Source organism: Prionailurus viverrinus, chromosome D3 (assembly GCF_022837055.1).
Source record: "Prionailurus viverrinus isolate Anna chromosome D3, UM_Priviv_1.0, whole genome shotgun sequence".
NCBI lineage: Eukaryota > Metazoa > Chordata > Mammalia > Carnivora > Felidae > Prionailurus > Prionailurus viverrinus.
Window position 1 is genome coordinate 30755970 of NC_062572.1, and position 18442 is coordinate 30774411.

General features: G+C 47.7%; 1 protein-coding gene across 1 annotated transcript in view; it reads left to right on the forward strand.

The window, feature by feature from the left end:
- The first annotated feature begins 4864 nt into the window (after nucleotides 1–4864).
- Nucleotides 4865–18442, forward strand: part of UBE2L3 (ubiquitin conjugating enzyme E2 L3) — a 55426-nt gene continuing 41848 nt past the window's right edge. The window contains exon 1 of the mRNA XM_047827724.1: nucleotides 4865–4945. Within this exon, the coding sequence (XP_047683680.1) occupies nucleotides 4919–4945 (27 nt within the window). The 5' untranslated portion in view covers nucleotides 4865–4918. The remainder of the gene's footprint in view (nucleotides 4946–18442) is intronic.

The window sequence follows — 18442 nt, forward strand, 5'->3', positions numbered from 1 at the left end:
TTTTTGGGTCAGTGCGTTTTCTTTTTTTCCCTTCCTTTTATTTTTCATTACGTTTTTATTGTATTTATTTTGAGAGAAAGAGAGAGAGAGAGAGCAGGGAGAGGGGCAGAGAGAGAGGGAGAGAGAATCCCAAGCAGGCTCTGCATTATCAGTGCAGAGCCTGATGCAGGGCTTGATCTCACGAACTGTGAGATCCTGACCTGAGCCAAAATCAAGAGTTGATGCTTAACCAACTGAGCCACCCAAGTGCCCCATATATATTTTTTAATGTTTATTTTATTTTGAGAGAGAGAGAGAGAAATAGGGGGTGCAGAGAGAGAGGGAGAGAGAGAGAATCTCAAGCAGGCTCCATGCTGAGCTCAGTGCTCGACATGGGGCTTGATCCCACAACCCTGAGATCATGACCTGAGCCAAAATCAGGAGTTGGATGCTTAACCAATCAAGCCACCTAAACTTTTTTTTTAAGTTTAAACTTAAGTTTAAGTTTAAACCTTTTTTTTAAAGTTTATTTATTTAAATAATCCCTACACCCAACATGGGGTTTTAACTCATGATCCCAAGATCAAGAGTCACATGCTCTTTAGACTGAGCCAGCCAGGCTCCCCTGGGTGAATGTGTTTTCTATCTGTTCTCTGATGTCTCCTCCGTGTCTAGAACAATGCCTAGTACATAGTATGTACTCAACAAATACATGACTGAAGAAGACAGAGGCATACAGGCCAGGTGTGCTTTCTGTCCTCATGGAACTTATAATCTAAGGGATAAAGCCTGAGGTTAAACATAGATATGGCAAAGGAGTGTAGTGAGCTCGAATTGTGGGCAGGGAATGTGAGTGAGGGCTATGATGCCAATGGGGTGAAGAGCTCTGCCAGAGCAGGCTTCCCTAAGAGCCCAGGTGGGCTGCCTAGGGATCAGATTGCAGGCAGCAGGGCCTTGCAAAGCCCCCAGTCCTCTATGGTCTGGCTGCCTACACCTGCTCTCTCCCATGCCCACCCTGCTCAAGGCATGCCCATACTCTTCTGGCATTGATTCTTGGCAATCGTGTCCCAGTCCTCAGTTGCCTAGAGAGAAACTGGAGCTCAGAGAGGAAGGGTCGCTCAGCAGAGGCCCAGCCAGGTCTTCTTACTCTGAGTTGTAGGAAGGCCTGGAACCCCCAGGACTGCCCCTTCCTGGATGGGGCTGTGTACCTGGAGAGGGCCCGTGCTGTTGTCTGCCCCCACTTCCCAGGCCCTAAAGCCATCTCTGGCATGCTCCATGCCCTCCTGGGCACACAAGCATGTGCCACCTTTTAGCTCTCTGGCTAGGGCTCCCCGGAATGCTGGGCTGGCCTTGGCCCTGAGTCCTCACTAGCCACGGAGGCTGTCCCTGTCCTCTCCAGACGAGGAAACTGCTCAGGGTCACATAAGGACTTGGGCCTAGGCCTGTGTGACCCAAGTCTGGGCTCTGAACTCGTGCCAGTATAGCCTGGCCCATGAGCTCTGGCAGTCTGAGGGTAATTGTAATCCCTGAGCCTTCAGACAAATGTCTGCTGCTTCCTGAGGACCCTATTACTGTTGACAGCATCACTGTTCCAGCCCTCCACTGTTTCCGGGACAGACCTATCTTCTGTTTTCTGCCGTCTCCACTTCTCTCCCCTCTGAACCTCTTCCAGCTGCCCTCCTTCCTATGCAGCCTGAAGCACAAGTCCTGATCTACTTCTTACTGACACCAGTGGCAAGACCCTTTGTCCAGTCATTTGGCCATTGCTGTAGGTCAGGGACAGTCCTTCAAATGTTTGTTGAGCACCCAATCTGGTCAAGGCAGGGCCAGACACCATGTGAATTTCCTCACTCATTAAGCACAGAGTACCCCCAATGGGATTTACTGAAGGAAGGATGGAAGGAAATAGGGAGGTTGAGAGGGAGAATAGAAGGGAAGGAAGGAGACTTTTAGGTCAGCTGAGTCTCCCAAACAGACCTTGGTTTCCCCCTCACAGTCCAAGAGCAGACTCAGGCTTGACCCTCTGACCAGCCAGGGGGCTGAAAAGCTGACTGACCCCTTGAGCCTCAGTTTCTTCTTTTGTAAATGGGGCTGATAACAGCTCTGACCTCAGAGGGCCATTGGGGGAGTCAATAGAACACTTGTGGGGCACCTAGGTGGCTCAGTCGGTTGGGTGTCCAGCTTCAGCTCAGGTCATGATCCCACAGTTTGTGAGTTCAAGCCAGATATTGGGCTCTGTGTTGACAGTTCTGAGCCTGGAGACTGCTTCAGATTCCGTGTCTCCCTCTCTCTCTGCCCTTCCCTTGCTCATGCTCTGTTTCTCTCTGTCTCTGTGTCTGTCTCTCTCTCTCAAAAATAAACATTAAAAAAAAAAAAAGAACACTTGTGCATTTGCACTCTTGGGAGCCCAGCACACAGCAGGCTGACAGGTCACCCAAGTGAGCCACCATGGTAAGCTGAGTCTTTAAGAATGATCAGCGCTTGTCAGATGGACAAGGTAGTATGGGGGGAGGGAATGACAAAGGCATTACAGGCAAAGGAAGTAGCAAGGGCAGAGGCAGGGGGTATAGTGTGGCAGAAACACTGGTCTTAGGAAGGGAGAAATGTAGGACATGAGGCTTTGGGCCAACAGAAGGAGGTCAAGGCAAAGCCTCACCAGCATGAACCAGATCAGAATCTAACTTCTGGAGCCCCTCTTCCTATGGGTGATGAAGGGTGAGCTACTATTCTCAGGGCCTCAGTTTCCTTACCTTGAGAAACAGAACATTTTAGCGCTGCTCTGTGGTGCCAATGAACTTGGTGGTGGGTATAAATGTGCAGGGCCCAGTGCTGGGCATACAGTCAGCCTGTCCCGGAGCTCCTTCCATCCCTGGCCCCTCCCTTGGCCACTGTCAGCCCTCTCCTCTGGGCTCCCACACTTCACCAAACCATGCCACATTCTGTTGTTTTCCTTGGTGCCTCCCCAGGATTCTGCAAGCTGCTTGAGGGCAGGTGCCACCTTGTTATCTACCTCTCTGAACCCAGCAGGTGAGCATCCAGGACCCTGTGATGATTGGGAGAAGAAGCAGCATGTGGTAAGTTGTATCCAGAATGGCCTGGAGTCTGGGAGGAGGAGGAGGAGGAGGAGTGGAAGAGGAGGAAGAGGCCACTTTTAATGGAAGGCTCAGGGAAGTGACACTAAGGCCAGGTCCGAATGAACATGAGTTAGCTGAGTGGAAAGGAGCTGGCATGATCAGAAGCCAGGCTTTCCATGGGCAGAAATAAAGGTTTTAGAGTAGGAGAGGGGCCCCGAAGACCAGGTACCTTTTCCACTGGGACTGGTTACATTTCTCTGTATGCTTGTTTAACAGTGGCACTCTGCTGCTTAGAACCTTCACTCCTCACCTGCAAGGGAGCCGTCTTGCAAGGTGATGGTGAGGGAATAGGAAGATGCCGCAGCAAAGGCTAGCTTTTTTCATTTGCCCTCACTGAACCTCGCCTTCTATTGCCAGCTTCACATGTCCAGGTTGAGGGAATCACTGTGCTTCTTCAACTGCCTTGGAATTCTTCAGGGCAGGCTCCCAATAAAGCTGTCTTTCTTTGACCTGGGCCAATGTAGCACCAGGTTCGGTGTACACAGTATGATCATGGAGTTAGTCTCCGGGCCAGACTTCCAAGTCCCCCATGCCTCTAGGGACCTGGCTAATGGAGTCCCTCACACATTTGCTGAATGTTTATTGAACACCCACTGTGTGCCAGCCCTGGGGAGAGATAAAAGGCAAACAGAATCTTGATGGCATGAGGCTTGTCATCTCGTCCCTCCCAACCCATATCAAACCTGGGCTCCCAGGACACTGTGAGGAAGGCCGGCTCCATTCCAGGCTACAAAATCTCCAGTTCTTTCTTCTTCTCCCCTTTCATGGGAAACTCATTGCTCTTAGAATGAAGAAAAATGCCTTCACATGGCCTAAATGTGTACTGAAACGGTACCTTTTTCCTTGCCTACACTGACACCCTAGGTCCCAACCACTATCACTTTTGCCTGATTGGCTACAGCAGGCTTCCAAATGGCCCCTACTCCCCTGCTTATCCCCCTCCATTCCCCATTCTTCAATCATAGTACTTTCCTTAAACATTTTATCTGACTAGGTGGCTGCTACACACATGGTCTCTCACAGAGCATAGAAGAAAAGCCAAATCCCTTCTGTTCCTGTAAGGCTGTCCCGGTCTGTCACCTGCCTCCCTTGTTCCTTCTAATACTTCTTACTCCATTCTGGCCATCTAGACAGGCACATGGCCTTTGCCAGCGCCTTTTCTCCTGCTTGAAACAATCTCCCAGCCTCTCAGCTGCTCTATCCCATCCTTCAGTTTCCAGCGTTGGCCCTGGAGCCAGCAGCTCACCCTCTGCTCCTAGCTGGCTGCATGACCTTGGGCAAATCATTGGCCTTCTCTTTGCTTTTTCTGTGAGATGGGCTGTTAATGATAACCATATTACAGGGTGGTTTCAAAGACTAAGGAAAATGAAGCACTGGAGGGGGGAGCTGCGCTCTGTAGTTTCCAGTGTTATTAATACTATTTCCTCAGTGAGGCTTTCATTGGAAAAGTAGGTCTCCAGAGTCACTTTCCCACCACCCAGTTTTCTTTTCTTCACAGCACTTATCAGTGTCCGAAATAATCTTGGTTATTCAATGATCTTATTTTATGCAGCCTTTATTTATTGTGCGCCTACTGTGTGCCAAGCACGCTTTGTAATTTCCATCCGATTGGACGGCCCGTAAAGGCAAGGTTTCCGCCAGACCCCTTCACCTGTGTTCATCCAGCACCGTGGCCAGCACACAGTAGGCACTTCGCACGTCGGGGAGTGCCCGGCCCGCCCCTCCCCCGCTCCAGGAAGTGCGGGGGCTCCAGTCGCCCGGCCGGCCGCGATGCATTCTGGGGAAGTAGCAGCACCAGATCCAAGATGGCGGCCAGCAGGAGGCTGATGAAGGTAAAAGCCATTCTCCGGCGCCGGCCGGGCAGGGAGGTGCGGCGTCCCGGGCCCGGGGTCCCCGCGGCGGGCTGGGACTCCTCGGGGCGCCGCCGCTCGGTCTCCCGCTTCTACGTGGTCCCACCGCCCCTCCGGACCGCACGCGGGCTGGGGGAGCTAACGGGGCCGCCTAGGCCGCAGCCTGGGCGGGAGCGTCAGGCCGCGCTGGGAGCTGCCGCTGGCCCCTCCGCCTGGCCCGGGGCGTCCACACCGTCCTCTGCCCGGAAGCGGGCAGGGTCCTTCTAGTGGCGGCGGCCTCCCGGACCCAGAGCGGTGTTGATGTGGGGGCCCGGGCGGGAGGTCCCGAACCGGGCGCCCGCGGGGAAGGCCTGAGCGCCGGAGCTCCGGCCGGGAGCCCGCGCCGCGGAGCCGCCCCGCCCTGGGCCGCAGCGCACTGGGTTTGGTGCCCCTTTCGGCCGGGTCGCAGCTCCGGAGGCCGGGAGGCTCGGGCTGGGGAAGGAAGAAGGAGGTCGGGCGACAAAAGTTAGGTCAGTTTGTTGGTGGGTCGTTTGAAATTGTGCTGGGTCCTAGCAAACTGTCGCCTTGTGACTGCAGAGTCACACAGCGGGTAAGTTCCAACTCCAGGAAGGCGTAGGGTCGGCCGCATTTGCAGTGCGGTTCTCCTTCCCCGTCTCCTTTTCATCCTACCACTTCTAGTCATCCGGATCTCCTTTCCTTGCTGAAGCAAAAGTGCCATTTTGGGGGGTGGGGGTTGGCTTCAATCGTTCGAACTCAAACCGGCCAAAGTTTATAAAAATAACTTGGTACTTTGTATCTTGAATGCAGCGGGTGCCTTCTTGTTAAGTGGCTCCTTTGGTGAGGATTACAGATGCTAAACTGGCTTAGTTCTTTCCCGAGTATGTTTGCCGGCGCCCTCCGGAGCCGACCTCGCCAAGATTTGTGAGCTGGCGCCCCGGTAGTGCTGCCGGGTTGCATCGAGCCGGAAATAAAAAAGAGCAGGAGCTGATTTCCTGAGAGGAGATGAAGAGCTAGGATTCCTCTTGGGCAGAGCGGTGCTTGTTGGAACTAGACGTTGAACTTGGAGTCACAGCTTCTGGGCCCTCCCTCCCTGGGAACATTTCTTTTGTTCAGTAAGGGCTGGAGACGACGTTTAACTTCATAAAACTGGGTTAGAAGTGGGCACAAAAGAACAGTCAGCAGATTCCAAACTTCTCATCTCTTTTCTGCGGTGACACCACCATTCACCCAGTCATCCAGATGAGAGGACTGTTATTCACTTGTTTCTGTACTCTTCTCCCCAAATGCAGTCACCCATTAAACCTTGTGGATTTTACTTTAGAGAGAGTTGAGTGTGTGCCTTCCTTCCTAATCTTACTGAAATTACCTGAATCCATACCCTCATCTCTCAGATGCTTTTCCAAGTACATACTGAGTTTTTCTGACTCCCCTTCTTGGACACCAAAGTTCTTTTTCTAAAGCAAATTTTTAATCCTTTCATTCCTATTGAAAACCTCTCTGATTTTATAGTCCTCAGCAGTTAATCCTAACTTCTTATTTGGCATGCAAGACCCTTCCTAGGCTGGCTGAAAGTAATCTGTTTAGCCTCACCTCCTGCCCCTTGTTTTCCCACTACCCTTGCAAATCATAATAGCTACCTTTTTTTTTTAAGCTTTTACTTTGTGCTGCCCTGTACTTCACATTCATGATCATGTTTAATCCTCCCTGAAAGTAGGCATTATTATTCCCATTTTGTAGGTGAAAAAATGGAATGCTGAGGGATTCGTTGGGTTGCCCCAATTTTCCTAGCTAGGGAGGGTGAGCTGTGACCTCACTCAAGTTCTGACTCCAGAGCCCCCTGCTCTTCTTACTTACTTGCTATGTGGTGTCCTTTGCACATGCTGTTTGATCTACCTGAGAAAGGCTACCTTCCCCTTGCCTCTCCTCCCTTTCATGGAAGTCCTAGGTCCAATTCCAATGCTAGTTACTCTGTGAGGCCTTCTCCCCCAAACCCCTTCAGAATAAGTTGTTTCCTCCTTTGACCACAGTGCTTTTTTTTTTTTCCCAACGTTTATTTATTTTTGGGACAGAGAGAGACAGAGCATGAATGGGGGAGGGGCAGAGAGAGAGGGAGACACAGAATCGGAAACAGGCTCCAGGCTCTGAGCCATCAGCCCAGAGCCTGACGCGGGGCTCGAACTCACGGACCGCGAGATCGTGACCTGGCTGAAGTCGGACGCTTAACCGACTGCGCCACCCAGGCGCCCCAACACAGTGCTTTCTTTATGTTTCTCTTTGAGCACTTGTCCCAATCACATTTGTGTTAGACTTGCCTTTCCTAGAGTTCTGAGTTCCTTAAGGACAGGAATCTTGACCCAATTCATCTTGGTATCCCCTAGTCTACCCAAGTTGACCTAATTTGGGGTTCCCAGGCTTCCAGAGCTCTGACAGGGGAGTTCCTATGGTTTTTAAATTATTTTTATGTTTCCAAAAATTGGAGCTTAGAAAGAACATGTATGGAGCACCAGGGGTGGCTCAGTCAGTTAAGCATCCAACTTCAGCTCAGGTCATGATCTCACAATTTGGGGATTCAAGCCCTGTATTGGGCTCTGTGCTGACAGCTCAGAGCCTGGAGCCTGCTTCAGATTCTGTGTCTCCCTCTCTCTCTGTCCCTCCCCAACTCGTGCTCTGTCTCTCGCTCTCAAAATATAAGCATTTTAAAAAATTAAAAAAAACAAACATGTAACATTAAGTACTTTATTTTATTTTATTTTTTATTTTATTTTTTATTTTTTTAGTGTTTATTTTTGAGAGGGAGAGTGAGAGAGAGAGAGAGAGGCAGAGAGAGGAGAGAGAATCCCAAGCAGGCTCTGCACCGTCAGCACAGAGCTGGATGCTGGGCTTGAACTCACAAACTGCAAGATCATGACCTGAGCAGAAATCAAAGAGTCTGGAAGCTTAGCCCAGGCGCCCCTAAGTACTTTTAAGTGCTAGATCATTTACATAAATTATTTTCCGTTAACACTTTAAGTTAGCATATTATCATCTTTATTTTACAAATGAGAGAATTATGAGGCTTAGATAGGTTGAGTGTTACCTGAGGTGGAGTAGCAAGCAGACCAGTGTGGGGAGAGAAGATGTTAAATCTCCCTAGTTTCAAATCCCAAAGTCCATGCCTCTTTTCTTACTCCAAGGACACATGGAGGACTGTGTAGTTTCTTGAGTTGTGGATGGAAACTCTTTCAATTCAGTAGAGGAATGCTGGTTAAATGACTTAGATCACTGGCTCTGGGAGTCAGTGTTTAAGCTGGTTAAAAACAACAATAAATTATTGGTGCATATTGATCAATACTTGGGGTGGAAATAAAGGGGTTTTTGATGATGAAAGAAACATGCTGAATAATCAAATGAATTACATCTTAAAGAACTTTAGATTTCCTCAAAAACTATTTTCCAGGACACTCAGAGTCTGATTTCTTTGTAACCATGGACTGTATAAGATACATTATTGAAAGTAGAGTATTTGCATATATTGGCTAAGAAGTTATTTTAGGCAAAGTGAGTATGAGAAAGTCTTTATTTTTATTTTTTTAAATATGAAATGTATTGTCAGATTGGTTTCCATACAACACCCAGTGATCATCCCAAAAGGTGCCCTCCTCAATACCCATCACCCACCCTCCCCTCCCTCCCACTCCCCATTAACCCTCAGTTTGTTCTTAGTTTTTAAGAGTCTCTTATGCTTTGGCTCTCTCCCTCTCCAACCTCTTTTTTTTTCTTCCCCTCCCCCATAGACTAAAGTCTTTAATTTAAAAAGCATTTGCTAAAAGGATTAGCCTTTTTCAGAACCCTTTTTAGGAAAGAATGTTAATAAAACATTAAATACATTTTAATTTGCAAGCAGCAAATTCAGCATTGATGGTAACAACCAGATTGTAACCATTGCTTCTGTCAGGAAGGGAAATAGCTACAAAAGTGAAACCTGTAGGTGTGGCTAAGGAAATTGATTGCAGTCTGATCATTTCTTTTCAGCCTCTCAATTGCACACATCTCCCCTAGGGGCCCTCCAGCTAAGTATCTTCCCAGAAGGGCTTTTCTCAGTGGGGGAAGTTGTGGATTTAAGAAGGGGGTATGTGACATTTTGCCAGTCATTATGCTGTAACTGTTGAGATGAGGAATTGAGATTGTAGCAACCTTTTAATACTACTTAAATGATGTTCAGTCAGAACTCTGTAATGGTGTACTTTCAGTCCATAACTACACGTGAATAAGTAAGAGGAGTCACTAATAATAGTTCTTTCCTTGGAATTCAAAAGCAATAAACCGGTTTGCTTTTGAATACAAGTTTATGTTCTCTGAAGTTGGGTAATTAACACGATAGAGCTGTGAACGTGTGTCTGGTAGGTGTGTCAGAGGGTGAGGGGAGTTTTTCAGATGATGTTATGCCGGTATAAATGTCCTGAATCCACTTGGTTTTAGGGAATTGAGAAAAACATTGTATTTTTTTTTTGTTCTAAATGTAAAATCCCAGTAAGTTCGGACTATTTCAGCTTCCCTTAATGATGCTCATTGTAAATGTTTCCCTATTAAAAGAAAATTGGGACAGGCCCTGGGAAAGAGAATGGACTTGTTTGATGCAACATTTGGGACCTTTTCTTAGGGTATATACTAGAGCAAAAACATTTGTCTCAGGGTACTTGGTGGACCTATTCTGGCCTTTTTATAATTCTATAAAGAGTTTGTCAAATTAGCAGTATATTGTACCAAATCACTTGGAAAATTCTCATTCCATTGAAAAGTATCACTAAATGTTCAAGAGAGATTTCTATTTTCTTTACTGCAACAGGAAGTTAGGGATTAACGTTTAGAGGACCCCAAGATATCTCTCCTGAGCCCAGACTTTGTATCTAACAGCCTGGAGAAGTTCCCTTTGAATGGCATATAGATCTGTGGTTGTCCAAACTTGTGTCCCCACAGCCCCCACGCTTCTCTTGTCTTGCCTTTCTCAGTTAATGATCCACTTGTCTACTCAGCCACTCAAGGAAGAACCTGGAGAAGCCCACCTCGCCTCCACATTCCACATCTAGCCACTTGCCAGATTCTGCTGAACTAGGCTTTTATCCTCTCTGGCCTCTGCCTGCCTTTCTCCACCCTCTCTACCACTCCCTTAGTTCAAGCCATCCATTTGTGGTGGGCCACTTGCACTAGACTCCTTGGTAGTTTCCTTTTATTCCTCACCAGTCTATCCTCAGTCCCACATGATTCTTAACTGGCAGTGTGTCCATGAGAGGTACACATGCTCAGGGCTCAGGCCCTGCTCTCAGAGGTTGGAGCTAAATTCGGGAGGTCAGAGATCTGTATTTAAAACCCCACATTCCTTAGCATGTTCTTTCAAAGTCTGATCTCGCGAGTCTTTTCTCTCTGCACTTGCCCGTGGGATCCCCTACACATGCTCTGCACCCCGGGGTCTCTTGATGGGTATCCCTGCCCTGGTATCCCTGCCCTTTCTCTACATCAAGGTAATTTCTTGTCCTTTAGGACTCAACTCACAGGCACCTCCTCTTAGCCCTGCACTCGAGGAGCTCAGTGAGGGAGAAAAATGGCATATGCCTAGAACAAAGGAAATCTGGTCTGTCCACTGTATGCTGGATGTTTGCCAGCTGAATAATGGAGTATAAGGGGAAAGATCCTCTGACATTGAGAAGAAGGTGGAACTTGGTCTGGCCCTTGAAGCATAGGCAAGGGTTTGGGCTGTTGGAGAAGGGGGGGGCCTGGCAGCCAGTAAGGTTTAGTAGCTCTCATCCCTCAAAATGGATGTGGGTGGTGGCTAGGAGAGATGCCCTGGGGAACCGCAGTGACAGTTCACTCCCCCCACCCCCCCCACCCCAAACAGCTGCCTGCTTCTGACCTTGTGCAGTCCCTTCCTTTGGTTTCAGTTAGTCCAGCCCTGAGGCACTTTCCAGAAGCACTGGGTAAGTGGCCTGGTTTTACCCTAGGTTGGTATATCCAGTGCACCTGGCCCTCCAGAACTATGAGCTTTCCCTCTTTCCGTCTTTCCTGCAGGGCTACATTCTCTGGCCAGCCACTGAAGACTTGTCTCTCCATGAAGGGGCATTGCAGAAGGTGATGCTGATGAGTTTAAGGACAGGTGGCATAGAGATGTCTGGGCCTTTCAGTTGAGGGGGTCAGATGTATCCTCAGCTGTAACATTCAGGAGTAGCAGCAGGCTGCTCACATGTGAGAGCCTTTGCCTCTGGGTTTCCTCTAGACAGTCTCATCCTATCTGTCTGTTCTTGAGGGCATAGGTAAACCTAACCCTCACCCCAATAAAAAGTGGGGAGGAAAGGGTGTTTCATTCAAAGCTATTGGGAGAGAGAATATGGTATCCTGGTTAAGAGCTCAGGTTCTGGAGGTTGTGTACTGGGCCTGCCATATCTTAGTTGTGGGAACTTGGGTAAATTACTTAATCTCTGTGCTTTAGTTACTTCATCTGTGTGCGAAAGTGAAATGAGTTAGTATATGTCACATGCTCCAGAGAGTGCTTAGCATATCCTAAGTGTTAGATACACATAGATTGTTATTATCGGGAGTGAGCAAAACATATCCCAGGGCAATGACAGAACAGCCTGGCAGGAGGGTAGGGGCTTGGAGATGGTACTGAAAAGGTGGGTTGGACCATGCCTGGACACGACCTCATTACCCAGGCAGAGCCCATTCTCTTTCCCACCCTGCTCTTCTGCCTTTTGAAATAACCTGTTCCTTAGGATTAGCAAGAAGTTTCTTGAGGCAGCTGTGTGAATATATCTTTGTTCAAAAAATGTTTACTTTTTCCAACAAAATTAAAAAGCTCTTGAATTCAAAATTTTGTCTTTCCGGTATCTCTGAATCTCACACTTACATTATCTCTTCGTGTCCTTCATGTATGTGCCGTGCAGTGACTGTCACTGTGTCCAAAGATGAGTCCAGGTGCTGTGGAAGGCACGGAAAGATGCTGAGCTGGCAGTAAGGGGTGGGAGTTTGCAAGAAATACTTTGAAGAAGTAGTTGCAGTCCCAGAAATAAAATTGTTGCTTTCTGTCTTCTCTTTCAGCCCTGAAGCAGAAAGTTAAGAAAGGTTGCTTCTGGTGGCTGATCCGTTTTTGCTCCTGGCCCTCGCCACAGTCTCTTTAGAATTCCAGAGCTGAGAGGAACACCCTTGACAGACAAGAGGCTGAGGCTTGGGGCGGGGGTACCACCCACAGGCTGGCAGTGGCACTGGGCACACTCATTGCCCAGGCCTCCCTGTTCTCAGGGTTTTGCTCCTGCTCACATGACTGCTTTTGGTTTTTAAGGAGGAACAAGGTGGAGAGGAGGGGAATTCATTTCAGGTCAGGTGGTGGGTTTTTTGTTCAGTTTGTAATAATTCCAGGTCTGTATTGATTATAGTTTTCTTTGCTTCATGATCTTATCAGATTTTGTTTCTGCTTTTTTGCCAACATAGTTCAGCAGCAGAGGAAAATGCTGTTTTCACAGTCCCTAGCCCAGCAGGCACATTTGCAAGCAAGTCAGTAACGTCAAATCTAGTGCTCATGGTGGTGGTCTGTCTTTCTGAGCGAGGATGGTGCCTGATTCTATCACAGGATCAGGGAGTGGGTACGACTCAGAAGTTGAACAGCCTCTGAGTGCTTTCTGACATGGTTTGTAAAATATGTCCTTCACACCAATGTACATCTTGTTAAGAAAGCTCAGCTCAGGAAAGCTAACCTTACAGAAGGAGATCTGCCATGTGTTTTACACACGTGGTTCCCATTCCAGTCACTTGTGCTGGGGTGCTGGACTCAAGAATGCCATGTACAACCATGTTCATACAACCATGTTCAACAGAAACATATTCCAGGAGCCAGGCTGACATCCGGAAGCTGACTGTGTGGAGCTGGCATCAGAGTCCACTCAGCTGGGCCTGGGCCATGCTTGCCCAGAGGTGTGTGGGCAGTGTATGCCTATAAGCTTGTACTGAGTGTTCTCTTCAGCCATACCCTCTTAGAATGACCTCTTGACAAGTGGCCCACCATCCTGGATCAGTGTGCTGTGGTCAAGTTCAGATCTTAACTTCTATCACGGACTCATTTGTGCCATCACCTTGAGCCTCTGTGTCCTGATTTCTGCAGTAGGATGATAAAACTACTTCATAGAGTTGTGATAGTAGTTAAATATGTTAGTTGTGAAAATAACTAAGTGTAAGATGGTATACTGCCGACCCGTGGAAGGGGTGATGTGTTTCTGTGGGTCCTGCCTCCTTTGCTAACTATTAATTGAAATAAGAGAATCATATTTGCGGGGCTCTGAAACCTATATATATCTAAACCTGTATATATCTAAACATATATGGTATTTTGATATAATTTTTTCTTAACTGTTAATTTTTGAGAGACAGAGCATGCGAGCAGGGGAGGGGCAGGGAGAGAGGGAGACACAGAATCCAAAGCAGGCTCCAGGCTCTGAGCTGTCAGCACAGAGCCTGATGCCAGGCTTAAACCCATGAGCCGCGAGATCGTGACCTGAGTGGAAGTTGGACACTCAACCAACTTAGCCACCCAGGCACTCCTACAGTATTTTGAATTAAAGTCATGATTTAGTATCCTTGCCACTGATTGCTTTGTGTGAGCTTGGAAAGCACATATCTGTCAAGATTAGCTACTTGGCTACCGTCACACAAAAAAGCAGGAAGAGGCTTTTTCAAATAACTAATGTCCTCCCAGTTGTGTAGCTGGTATTTGAGAGCTATACTGTACTTAGATTAAAAAAAAAAGCTTATTTATTTATTTTGAGAGACAATGTGTGTGTGTGAGCAGGGGAAGGGGTAGAGAAAGAGAGAGGGAGGGAGAGAATCCCAAGCAGGGTCCACGCTTAGCACGGAACCTGACTTGGGGCTTGATCTCACGATCAAGCTGGTATCAAGAGTTGGGCGCTTAACCAACTGAGCCACCCAGGCATCCCTGTACTTAGATTTAAGGCAGGTTTGTGTAACTTCCCCTTAGACATGCAGCTCCATCTGCCAGGTTTCACTTTGTCTGGACAAGACAAGCCTAGAAATGTTCCTTGCACGGCATAAACAACGACCAGCTGTGAAGGGCTAGGGCAAATGCTATATATGTTCATGCTTTTGTCATTATAAATTTTGGGAAGCTAAGCTCTGCAAGTATCTTGTTGAAGAAATAAGAGCCCCTGCATTGCCTGTTTCTAGTGGAACCCCTTGCCACCCTCACCTATTGTTTTGTGTGGCTGAGAGAGATTCTAGGTTTGCTTCTGGTCCTGGCCCTGGCCCTACCCTATAAAGGGTCTGTGATTTGGGCTTCTCTGAACTTCAGTTTTACCATCTGTAAGAAGCTAATATGCCTGACTTGCCCATCTCTGAGTGTCTGTGAGCTTCCAGTCTTATTCTGTGTGCTGTCTGTTGTAAACACTGCAGAATGTTCTTGTGACCAACCACTTCTCATGCTTCTCTCTCAGAGTCTTGCTCCTGCTTTTCACATGGCTGCTTTTGGTGTATGCCTCCTACACCGAAGGTACGCACTTTCCCTAGCATCTTCATTTCTGGAGGTTGTCCCCAGAAATAACGCTCTTTCCTAGAAGATGACCTCTCCCCTGGCATCTCTCCATTTGTTTATTGTTGGGATTTTGTAAGTGGTGACATTAAGCTATTGCCCGCCTAAGGGGAGTGTGGTGGTGATGTGTTCTTAGCAACTCCTCTGCCTTATGTTTTTCTTTTTCTTTTTTTTTTTAATTTATTTTTTATGTTTATTTTTGAGAGAGAGAGAAAGAGCATGAGTGGGAAGGGGCAGAGAGAGGGGGAGACACAGAATCGGAAGCAGGCCCCAGGCTCTGAGCTGTCAGCACAGAGTCCGACGTGGGGCTCCAACCCATGAACTGTGAGATCATGACCCAAGCCAAAGTTGGACCTTAACCAACTGAGCCACCCAGGTGCCCAGCATTCACTTTTTAAAAAAAAAGTTCAGGAAGATTTCTGGGTTTCTATTACCACAAACTTGTTGCAGCTGGAAGGATTACTTACGTTGCTTCTGTGTGCCTGGCTTAGTGGGAGGTGTTAGCTCTTTTAGGAGCTTATTTCTAGTCATGGAAATGACACTGAATTAATCAGGGCTTCAGGATCTTCCTTTCTAAAAGACAGGATTGGATGGGCATGGTAGTTCTTAAGGAGGAGTGCAGCTCACAGTCACTGGGGGATCCCCTGGCATAGGTGCCCAGCCTTACTCAGGAGACTGTTTCTGCAAGTCTAGAATGAGGCCTCAGCACAAGTCAGGTTTTCTCCCTCCACACTCCCTCTCTGCCCCATCTCTCTGCATGTGGTTGTTGAACAATTCCCCCTGGGCCTTTGGGTACACTCTTAATTGAGAGTCCCCTAATGTTAGTTAAGACTCCAGCCAAACTTGGCTCCCAGCTGCTTCCCAGACACATGGGGTGATTGCATACGTTTCTTGTTTTCTTATTATTTTTTTTTTAAGTTTTTATTTATTTTGTGAGAGACAGAGTGCAAGTGGGGGAGGGGGAGAGAGAGAGTGAGTGAGTGAGTCTCAGGCTCCATGCTGCCAGCACAGAGCCCAATGTGGGGCTTGAACTCGTGAAACTGAGATCATGACCTGAGCCGAAATCAAGAGTGGGAGGGGCGCCTGGGTGGCTCAGTCGGTTGAGTGTCTGACTTCGGCTCAGGTCATGATCTCACACACTCTGTGAGTTCGAGCCCCACATCGGGCTCTGTGCTGACGGCTCGGAGACTGGAGCCTGCTTCAGATTCTGTGTCTCCCTCTCTCTCTGCCCCTAACCCACTCACATTCTGACTCTGTCTCTCAAAAATAAATAAGCATTTAAAAAAAAAAAGAAGAAGAAATCAAGAGTGAGATACTTAATCTACTGAGCCACCCAGGCGCCCCCATCTGTCTGCTGAATGGATTTCTTAAAGAGGACCATGGCCACAGCTAGCTGAGAATCGCTGGCTCCTGAAGGGTTCTCCGTCAGTGCTGCGTGAGGGTTGCCCCGGGAGATTTTGAATGGTTGCTTTTCCAGGCACCAGCATAGATCTCCAGAGAAGGCGGGGGGGGGGGGGGGGGGGGGGGGACTGTTAACTACTTTGCCTGAACTTGGATGCATACATTGGAGTTATGTGACCGAGAGCTCACTATGTATAGCTGACTCCTGCTGTCCTCCCAGGGATAAGCCGAGGCTTCTGTGCAGGGCCAGGGCTGTCTCCTGTTAGTGCCTGCAGAATTGTTAGGCAGTAGTGTGTTTCTGGACTGTGCCACACTCCTGCCTGGCATGGGCATCAAGCTCTCTGGGCTATAGTCTGGGCAGTGGACTTTTCTCTTTTTGAAGAGCTGGGCAGCATACCCAGGCTCTTTCAAGTTCCCTCAATACACTGAGATCCACCTCTGGACTCAGAAATAGATCTCATTTTGAGAAGCATTGCTGTCTTTCTCCCTCATCACTTGCTCTGGGTGGGAAGCCTGCTGTCTCCTACTGGGGGAAGGAATGAGCTCACTGGCTGGTTCTGCTTTCCCTCGCACTCTTCTCTTGGTTTGTCAGTACTGGCGCCATCAGCCTGGAGCAGCTGACCCAGGACAGCTTCTTGCTCCTGGTAGAACTGAAACAAACTTTTGTGGCCTTATTTTGTAAGCTCCTGTCTTTTTTGGTTTTGGTCTTCCTGACTCTGTTCTAGAGCTGGGCCACTCACAGTTTTCCTTTGTCAGGTCCCTTTTTTCGCATCATTTGTAATAATATCCTTTTGATTTGAACTTAAAATTTTTTTTTAAGTTTATTTATTTAGAGAGAGCATGAGCACATGGAGGAGGGGCAGAGAGAGAGGGAGAAAGAGAATCCCAAGCAGGCTTCGCACTGTCAGCATGGATCCTTACGCAGGGCTCAAACTCACAAACTTCAAGATCATGACCTACGTCGAAATCAACAGTTGGATACTTAGCTGACCAAGCCACCCAGGCACCCCTTGAATTTGAACTTTGAATTTACATTGGTTTCTTTAAATTCCTTCCCCAGTTCTTCCCTCTGAGGATTATTCTCAGTTATAGGGGTGCACTTTTGCTTGAGGGTTTGTTAAGCCTCTTGAGTCATCTTGCCTTTTCCAATCTCAGACCTTCAGATGAACCTGTCTTTTCTCATTCAGAGATTGGCATTTTGGGCCAAGCAGTTCTTATCTGGAGGAACTGCTTGTGCAATGCAGGACTTTTAGCATCCTGGCTACCAATGATGCCAGTGGTTCTCAGCAGCTGGGGCTCTAGAGGATATTGGGAAACCAGGGTGGAGTGGTGACACAATGCTTGGCATGTAATGGGCTGGGCTCAGGATGGTCAAGTGCAGAGTCCTATCTGGATGCCTATGCCACCCTGTTGAGAAACGCTGCCTAGCATTCCCTGGAGATTACAGGGCTTGCTTGCTTGCTTGTTTGTTTGTTTGTCTTGGTTTCTCTCACTTCTGCCTTACCATCACTTCTTCTTGTTGATTAGAATTATGCAAAGGAGGTTGTCTCTTAACTTGATAGCAAGTTGAGAGTTTATCTGATAACTAGTAATCAATAAACTGAGCTTTGGATTTCTTGAACCTCCCAGTTCAGCTGACATTAGTGTTGCCCATTCTTCTCTAGTAGGGGGTGAGAGGGATGGCATCTTCCCCCAGTTTTTGAAAAAAAAAATTTTTTTTTAATGTTTATTTTTGAGAGATTGAGACAGAGCATGAGCAGGGAAGGGACAGAGAGAGAGGGAGACACAGAAATCGAAGCAGGCTCCAGGCTCCGAGCTGTCAACACAGCCTGACACGGGGCTCGAACTCACGAACCACGAGATCATGACCCGAGCTGAAGTCAGACACTCAATGGACCGAGCCACCCAGGTGCCCCTCCCACAGTTTTTGTTTTATCTTTGTTCATGTATCTCTTGATATCAGAACACCAGTAGGTGCCCTCTCTGCACCCCCGCCCGCAGTTGAGTCTCATCTTGCTTCATTTTTGTAATTCTTTTGAAATTTACCTTCTTGTGTTTATTACTGATACTTCCTATTGTTATTAGTACGTGAATTTCTGAAGCCATAGAGTAAATTTACGGATTATTTTAAAATTAATTTTCTTCCACGAAAATTGAATATAATCTCATTTGTTGTCTAGTTTCAATGTTCTATCTGAAATTGTTTTCCTACCTGTATGTGGTTTAAAACATTTCTGATAGCTTGGTAAGATTCAGCTCTTAAGTGACATATGATATGTTCTGTCTCTAGCCAGGAATCTTACTCTGATATCTTATACCAGGGATCAGAAAATCAAAATACATGGAGAGCATTTCCCATCCCAGAGCCTTTTCTTCCTCAAGCCCCAGCTTCCTGTCCCTTCACTACCCTGATAATTAAGCAAGTGAACATGACCATGAGCTCCTGAGGCTTTTAGATCCGTGCCCTCAAGCTTACCCTCATGGAGCTTATATGCTCTTTGGGGAGTGGGGCAGAG